General features: G+C 37.9%; 1 protein-coding gene across 1 annotated transcript; it reads right to left on the reverse strand.

Moving 5' to 3' along the window:
• On the reverse strand, window positions 1-6697 carry LOC127869718 (uncharacterized). The gene is made up of 4 exons (XM_052412373.1): window positions 6685-6697; window positions 2329-2483; window positions 862-2062; window positions 1-191 (listed from the first exon to the last, which is right to left on the reverse strand). Exons 1-4 carry the CDS (start codon window positions 6695-6697, stop codon window positions 1-3), a joined length of 1560 nt encoding a protein of 519 aa, XP_052268333.1.
• Between the last annotated feature and the right edge of the window lie 2847 nt (window positions 6698-9544).

Genomic DNA, 9544 nt, shown 5'->3' on the forward strand with positions numbered 1-9544 from the left:
TTAAAACACCAAATTCGTAGAAATATCAGGAATCGTAAACATTGAGATACCTGTGCTGAAACCGATTTTCAGCTGCAGAGGGACCTTGATCCGCGTCTCACCAAACGCTTGCCTCTTCATCATGGAGACGATCTCCAATGCCAGATAGGCAATTTCCACTGGATGCCGAGAACCATTCGGTACCGGGACGCCTGCAATGAGACGCCATTACAAATTAAAAAGAAATATCCAACGCAAGCACACTGCAAGCTGTTTACAGATATGTATGTTCGATTCACTCATCAACTGCGCTTAATATTAAATAATTGACAACATAATTGGATATGGCTTCTTAAACTTTTTAATCGATATGGGAACGGTGCGATTTCGCAAGAAAAGAATACTTTCGATAAATATTCGCTACCACAACCCACGCAGAACACACGCGTATGTTTGTTTTTATCTCCCTCCCGAAATATTTTGACTGAGCCAAAATGTCAAATAAACGTAAGAATCGCGTGACTCTAAAGGTTATTTACTCGGCGTGACTGTGCTAATTAGTGTTTAGTACTGAACATTAGATCCGATAATAGATTTTGTGATTGAATGGTAGGACTATGAAGTCGGCAAAGGGAGTAAATTAACGAATGTTATATATTTGTCAACGAGTTGTTTATACACAATATCAATTAGCCGTCATCTTAAATTCTATTTGTTATTATGTGTGTAGCTATAAAATAAATTATTTATGCACAGAATAAGGTAAAACTTTTGAATACGGGGCTTTTAGCGCTATCATAGATTTATAAATCGTTTGAAGAACGTATTGTTGGGAAGTAAAGCTTATGTTGTATTGCATACTTATGACATTGCGTAGTATACCTGAAGCAACCATGTAGGTGTCGTTGATGGTTTCTACTTTGTACACGTCGAACATCTTCAGTTTCTCGTCCATAGCCGTGTACAGGACGTTAAGCAAGTCCACAAGGGCAAGGGGGGCTGACTTTATCGTTAGTTCGTTGAAATCAACAATGCTGGTGAACTTGATAGTCGCAGATTTAAAGAATTCCGACTCAACCTTGGCGTTTTTCTTCAGTCGGTCGGCAACTGGCTTCGGCAACATTTGGAACAGTAGGATGTCGGTTTTGCTCTGTTCGTCCTTCAGATTATCGCACGCTTTCATGAGAACTTTTGAAAAAGTTTGCATATGCGAAGTCAGTGCTTCAGAAAAGAATATGATAACCGGAAAAGCTGCAATAACAACCACTGCTACCACTGCGTAGGCGATCATTTGCATCTCGATGTCATGAAGGGTTTCATTCATGTCATTTATTATTCTTTTGGCTAATGCTTCTTGGAGAGTGTACAGGTAATCAATCCGAAACGACGTATTGTCAAAATAAGCCTGTGCTTTAACAATGGAAGAATAGTTCCCCCTGAAATTACTGTACCAGATTTCTGTTCGAAGCATCTTAATTGCAGTTATGTATTTTTTAATATCACGTTTTTCTTCCGTTAGAGGATCGACAAGGTCAGAGAAGTAAGCGGAAGTTTTGAAGTTGATATTGAAGCGCGCGATACGATTCAAATATTCATCATACATGTCTGCGTCAGGGAAGTTTCCGTTTGCAAAGAACAATGCACCATATGCCCGTTCTGCCCCGGCGTCTAGCGTGCACCATGTGATCTTCTGGAACACGACTAAGGTCGTCCAAACTTCACCAAATCCCGTACCTTGGATGTTAAAGATCATCCAATCCAATAGGAATTCCACGATTCCGTTGTAGAATTCAAGCTCAGATTTGGTAGTCGATGTATTGATGTCGAGAGCAGTTCGGTGTAAGTTGATATATGACATCAGGCTTTCCTTGCTTCGAAACTGCTTCATTTCGAGCATTGTGAATTCCGTCGGCCAGGTCCACATCTGTTCAAAGGCTTTATCCGTCTTATCGTAATCTGTAAGCAAGAATGTCTTCGATCCGAGGCCCAGTCGACTGATGTACAGGATCGACATGTCGCGTTCCTTCTGTATGTTAAACAGAAGCCTTCCCAATGCGATTGATTTCATCATGGTACCTTGCGCCTGAAAGAGGTAGATACAATTATGAATAGTATCTCAGTTTCGTATCCTTTGTTTATCGGGTGATCAGTAAATGTCAAAGGTCATTCTGATCACGCGCACTAAGCGCCTTCGGTTATAAACCTAAAGTATTGAATATTGAACAGATGAAATAATGTTCAAGGCAATACACGCAATTTTCGTTAATTACATTTGATTTCAAAATAGCATGCTTAAATTATTTTCCGTGGAGTTCGGCTTTAGTGTAATTAATAGGCTTGGTCACCCACCTCAATAAACGCACTCTTCGCAATAACATTCTCCGCTAAGCTATACAAGGTGAAGGCCCAGCCGGCAAATATCGGGATAAAGACGACAGCCAGGAGTTTTCCCAGCTGTAACCACTTGCCTCGCTGGCTCAGATAGTCCACCCGGCAATATCGACCTGGTTTCAGGATATCAGAGAATGTAATAAATGTAATAGTCCTTGTTTCGCGGTCTACGAGTTAATGGCATTTTCGGTGTCTTTTATAAAAAAATATACATATTTTTGAATCAAATTTCACGATTGGCAATTCTTTGAAGATGCCAAAGTTGTTTTTACAAGATGCGTCCCCAATAATTTTCAGTTTATTTAATGGCCAAGTGATGCAAAAATAACTGAATAAAAAGGCAGGTATAAATGCCTTAAATGCTTCAAAGGGTATCCTACTCCTAGGACATCAACTCGGCTTCAAAAGTGAAACCAACGAGTTTTTAAGACGCCTGGGATTGTATTCCAGAAACATCTAAAGTCATTTCTTAAATAATTTCATTAAGGTCAACATTACAATATTTTGTATTTCATTACTAGATAAGGAATCACATGTTTCTTTTGGTATTCCTAAAATAACATTGTCAAAATGATGTTATTTTGATTTAATTCTCTTTGCCAAAGTATTGCAATGGGAAATGAAACACTTAAGAAAATGTCCCAGTTTAAGGATAAAAATAGAATTTAACTTAAGATGCTTCTGAATTCGAACCCTGTTCTAGCCGATCCAACACAAAATCTTCATACCAAGCACTCGATCTTTTATTAAAAAACAACAACACTATGTCTTCATAGTTAACTCATTAAAACACTAAGTTCAAACTATGAACCAACACAAAATCGTGCTTTGATTATCCGTCTTACCGCATTGGTCGTTAATATACCATCCAGCTGCCGTGTATATGCTACTCAGATTGGAAATCGAACTTCCTCTTTTCTTCGTGGGACTGAGACTAAATAGTATACATATTGTGAGCAAATCTCGCGGGCAGTTCTTAGCAATTGTAATAGTACCAATGTATTATTCTAAAAAAATAAAAAATAATTGTCAGTTATTTCAGTAAAGCATAGAGTGCTCACCAGACACTAGGAGAGGCGGACGAATCTAAGTTTTTCGCTTTTTTTCAGCGTTCGTGTCTCAGGGATGCTATTATTATGCCCCCCTTCGAAGAAGAGGGGGTATATTGTTTTGCACATGTCGGTCGGTCGGTCGGTTGGTTGATCGGTCCGTCGGTCCGTCCACCAGATGGTTTCCGGATGATAACTAAAGAACGCTTAGGCATATGATCATGAAACTTCATAGGTACATTGATCATGACTGGCAGATGACCCCTATTGATTTTCAGGTCATTATGTCAAAGGTCAACGTCACAGTGACTCGAAACAGTAAAATGGTTTCCGGATGATACATCAAGAATGCTTACGCCTAGGATCATGAAACTTCATAGGTACATTGATCATGACTGGCAAATGACCCCTATTGATTTTCAGGTCACTTGGTTAAAGGTCAAGGCCACAGTGACTTGAAACAGTAAAATGGTTTCCCGATGATAACTCAAGAATGCTTACGCCGAGGATCATGAAACTTCATAGGTACATTGATCATGACTGGCAGGTGACCCCTATTGATTTTCAGGTCACGAGGTCACAGGTCAAGGTCACAGTGACTCGAAACAGTAAAATGGTTTCCGGATGATAACTCAAGAATGCTTACGCCTACGATCATAAAACTTCATAGGAACATTGATCATGACTGGTAGATGACCCCTAAAGATTTTCAGGTCACTAGGTCAAAGGTCAAGGTCACAGTGACTTGAAACAGTAAAATGGTTTCTTGATGATAACTCAAGAATAATAAGGCCTAGGATCATGAAACTTTATAGGTACATTGATCATGACTGGCAGATGACCCCTATTGATTTTCAGGTCAATAGGTCAAAGGTCAATGTCACAGTGACAAAAAACGTATTCACACAATGGCTGCCACTACAACTGACAGCCCATATGGGGGGCATGCATGTTTTACAAACAGCCCTTGTTTTACTTAGAAACATAGTTTGTTTGTCACTTAAAATCCATAAAAACTAGTGCTGATAATAAGTTATCACTTGTTGACCGAGATGGATTTCTACTTTGTTTATGTGAATATACCTCCGCGATGAGTAAATTAAAATAGATAATGTACAAAATGGACGTTTTTAACTAGATGTTGTAGTATTAGTGGTAGAAGGAGTAGGAGTATGAGTAGTAGTAGTTGTTATTGAACTACTACTACTACTAGTAGTAGTAGTAGTAGTAGTAGTAGTAGTAGTAGTAGTAGTAGTAGTGGTAGTGGTAGTAGTAGTAGTAGTAGTAGTAGTAGTAGTAGTAGTAGAAGTAGAAGTAGTAGTAGTAGTAGTAGTAGTAGTAGTAGTAGTAGTAGTAGTAGTAGTAGTAGAAGAAGTAGTAGTAGTAGTAGTTTTCTTTTTATACTATAATTTTTATTTTATAATAAAAGCTTACTTTGGCGCTGTCTTGGATTTAGAAGTTCCTTGCATTTCTGTGTTATCCGTATGAATATCTTCCCAAACTCGTTGACCGGTTTAGAACATGTCCGTGCATTATAATAATAATGAACTCCAAATAGGTGTATATTGACGCACAACTGCAATATATAAAACAGGTGCGGATGTGCGCGCGCATATAAGATTAACGTCATCCCTCCCTTGGAACTGTGTGACATATTAGCACGTTATTGGCAGTTGACAAGCCTCCGTAAGTGTTCTAAACATTCGCGCTTTTCACGCGACATCCAACGTTGTTGCCAATGAGTTTATTCGTAATTGGAAGATGCTTTAACATTTTGCCTTTGAAATACATGTCATGCGAATGATCCTTCCTATGATTGTTATAAGCATAGAAAGTTCCAATCCAATTGAAGGCATCCATTTTTTCCTCAGATTTTTGTTTTAAGATAACATCATATGTTAAGAAAAGATCTTGTAAATGTTGTACTAACAAAACTTCGAACATATGTTAACGCTTCCCCTAAACAAGAGTAAAGCCAGCGTACATGGGTAGGCCGATGTTAAGACAAACAGAGAAGTTGGGTAGACCACTGCGATTGAAACTACTGTGAGGTTTTCATGATGCAACGCCCTGAACAGAATTATTTATTTGTTTCATGTCGTTAACAACTTAGAACGGATTTCCTTTGCGCTCTAGATCAAAACAGATGAAGTTTCATAACAAGACATCACGACTTGTTGGTCTACCAAAAACCTTTCTGTACGTTTAATAATCACAATCACAATTATATTATACAATGGTACATATTTATACGCATGACGAATTATATTCGACCTTCTATTCTGTCATCGTTTCTAGCCTTATCGCGCTAATCAACCAAGCGTCTGCTGAGCCAACCGATGATGTATCGATCTATATTTTCGGCGATTTTGTTCCGACGATCACCGGATCACCAAAGCTTTATCGTATATCAATGCGCCAACGGCCTTGAAGACTGTTGGCAAGAAACAGGGAAGTTTCTGTTGAAGCAAACTTTCAAAGAATAGTTAAACAAATGAAATTTGAAAAAGGTGAAATAATTTAAAGGTTTGCGAAAAGAATAAAGAGCGTGTGTTAAATAAAATATTGAAATAAGTTTCAAATGAATGAATTAAAATGTGACAATAGTTCACTCCACACAATTAATGTGTACGCTTATGCAATTGAAAAGTCAAAGATCAATATACGTTTACGTTAGATGAGAAAATTAGGGTCACTATTATTAGCCTGGCACTGGCCTTTATGCATGGATATATAAGTCACCTCCATGGAAGCATGGAAGTGATTGGGGACTTGGGTATTCTGATTTGGGCGTTAATAAACTCGTGCTTAAACCTAAAACATCAATACTGGGCTCATAGTATTATAACTATATTAACGCTACGTAAACGGAGAAAAAGATGTCTTAATTAGTGTATATCCCTAAATACCCCTGAACCCACATGTATGAAGGTTTCATGAACGCCTCCTGGGTGTCGTCTTTGAAACGTTAGTATATTGCGTGCCGTATTTCTTAGGATAAGAGACTTGTTTAGGATAAGGCACGGGATGTTATGGTAATACTTGGATCAAAACGTCCATGTTCTTTTAAATTGTTTCCTTAGATGTAAATGTCTGTTGATTCAAGATATATTTGAAATCGTCATCTTAGGATGTTTCTTCTAAAAGTTTTGATGATGTTTTAAGACATAGTAAAGCAATATTTAATTATATCTGTATTGAGACAAAAACACGGCAGAGCATGGCCGTACGTCTATAATCGGCTCTCTGCGGACCGACGTCTTACCCAGCTCTTCCATGTGTTATTACATATAATCATGTCTGTTACTTCACTGAAATGTATTACCAAACCAGATTTCCGTACTTTTACTTTCATAAATTGATTACGCAATTCATTACGTATCTCGTTTTAGGTAATTTCTGTGATAAAACACACCACTTTAAGCTAGAATTCGGGCGTTGTCGTTTATTAAACAGAAAATAAGTTTGAACAAGCATCAAAAGAATACAAAACGTATTTCGGATTGCATGTGTGTCGTGCATACTTGGAAGATTCGACAGGAAACAAATAAATCGCATCGCTCCATTTGATTTCGGTAATTGTGTTTTGGTCAGAATGCTTAGTATTCAATACACGAGTTTCCAAAAATAGCGTGATTTATAATAAAATAAGATAAAAGTATGGAAGAACGGAACATGGAAGTGCATATCTTTGTACTTTACTTTTGGTATAAGCATTGGTTTAAAGTTGCCATTAAACGTAATAAGGTGGCCAATATCGGTTGCTATGGAATACATTAACAGCAATTGGAATATAAAGACTCTTCCGGCACGAAAACTACGCGATAACTATTCCACATCACTTAACCTGGATATGAAATTGACTAGAGATAACTCTGGAAAAAAGCAGTGACAGAACAACAAGATTCGTATCCGCTAAATTATGATCGCCAACCAGACTTTTATGAGATGACATCCGCAACATAGTGTGTCGTTTATGTTCGCTGCGCTATAAGTATCGCTGAGTTTAATGCGCACTAGAAATGTGTAAGTTCGTACGTGATAGATCGAAGTGCGAGGACGGTCCATGTTAGCACTTAAAATGTGTATGAATTCCCGTGAAAGTCTAAGTGTGCACGCGAATATTTTAATGTGCATCCGAAGGTCAAAGTACACATGTTAAGGTCTTAGTTCGCACCTAAATGATTGAAGTGACGTCTTAAAAGATCTAAAATTACACGTGTCGGTCTAAGTTAGCACGTAAAAGATATAAGAGTGCACAAGTAAGGTCAAAGAGTAGGTCTTATTACGCATGTGAACATTTAAGTGTGTACGTAAAAAATCTTAGTGTGCAAGTGAAACAACTAAGGAATTACGTAAAAGTCTGCAATATATCATTCTAATAATATGAAGATGTTTTGTTATTCACAAATATACTGCACACAACACATCGTTTAATTTTATTTCCCATCCGAGAAACACATGTCTAAAAAAGAATAACACTTTTATCAGTTAAAAATTGTGTCAATAACCAATATTATATACAGTGACAAAACAGAAGTAGCTTAGAGATAAACGTTTCTAATGTAGACTATCCCCTCCATGTTACTAGTGTCCATAGACTAGAGGAAAAGTTAATCGTTTAGTGCAGAATAATATTCGTTTGCATCCGGTGAGTTGCGTGACATATACATCTGGAATTTGGCACATCTTCATACCACAGGTGCTTCTACATGGCTTTGTTGTCATTCTTAGCGAAGTATTTTATATATTTTATCTAAATTCTACCTTGCGTTATCTTGTTGAGCATTAACATGTAAGTATTACCAGAGATTGAAAACTCATAAATTTGTGAAAGATTAATTTGTAATTAAAATAATGAAGGTTCATACCAGTAATCGATAAACAGCTTTTGTTTATTTCGTGCAAACGACGCACGTCAGTTCTCGCCCATCGACGTACGGTGGACATTTCAGGGACCCACCACATCTCGCCTCTGCAAAGTAGAATAGCTTTCCGTTATTATCTCCCGAGTCATTTGGCAGTGATTCGGGTTTGGCGTCCAGGCATATGAACTCTGAAGCGGCCGAATGCAAAATATCGCCTGCCACGAGGTAACCCTCGTACTCCAAGGTCCATCCGTCAAGGCATTTGTTGCGACCCGGAATCATCAGCAATTGCGAACGAGGAGACTGACAAACGGCGCACGGAGCATCTTGATCGGTAATTTCCCTATCGAAGAAAGTTACCCTGTTCCGGTAATCGAACTCGTACTCAGCCCCGAAAACCAGCGCTCCGCTCTGTTTGGTGTCATCAAATTTGCTCCATAGCGGCTCTTTGGTGAGGCAAAGGTAGTTCGCGGCAGCCCCTTGGTTCTGGTAATGACTGCCTGCCGCGTAACCCGAATACACGGTTTGTGTCCTGTTAGCGTTACACGTCGTTCTTCCCCATCGGGTGTAAATTGAGCCACCAGGAGTGCCTAAATGGATGTATTAGAATACATTAAAATGAAATATTTGTTAAATAGGCTCTCGAATTCTGGTATTCCTTATTTATATATTCATCTTAATATTGGCGTGTCAGCATTAATTTAATTCCAGTAACAATACTATACCGGATTCTAAATGATTTTTAGGTCAATGCATATACATGACCAACGCTCAAGTCCGGTGTTACTAAGTTTTATACGAATTAATCAAATGGTAAAAATTTATTGCGTGTTGCGTATTGTTTTACTATTTGATGCAATCAATCATTTGGACAATTCTTATATTAAAGTGATATTATGGGCATTTTTCACTGTTGAATTGAGCTGAAAAGAATTGACAGGTCAAAAGAGTAAGTTAAAATGTGGTTACTGACCAATTATCTACAACTCATCTTGCTACCAGTTGTTTAAAAAAATATATATTATATTATATATTTTACGTGACCCACCCAGTCCTGTAGGCCGAAATGATCCGTAAAACAAAATGGTGTCGTTGTCTCGTATAAACGAATCTACACTAAAACTAAATTTTGGTTCACACTGTACATGTGTGATCAGTTGTCAAACGAAAGTACGGTTGATATTCAAATGCATTATTTTTCTCTTTCCGGGATATTGTTTTAGTATGTTGATGCTGCATTAACAAATATAAGTGTAT

The sequence above is a fragment of the Dreissena polymorpha genome, chromosome 2, assembly GCF_020536995.1.
Source record: "Dreissena polymorpha isolate Duluth1 chromosome 2, UMN_Dpol_1.0, whole genome shotgun sequence".
In the NCBI taxonomy this organism is placed as follows: Eukaryota; Metazoa; Mollusca; class Bivalvia; order Myida; family Dreissenidae; genus Dreissena; species Dreissena polymorpha.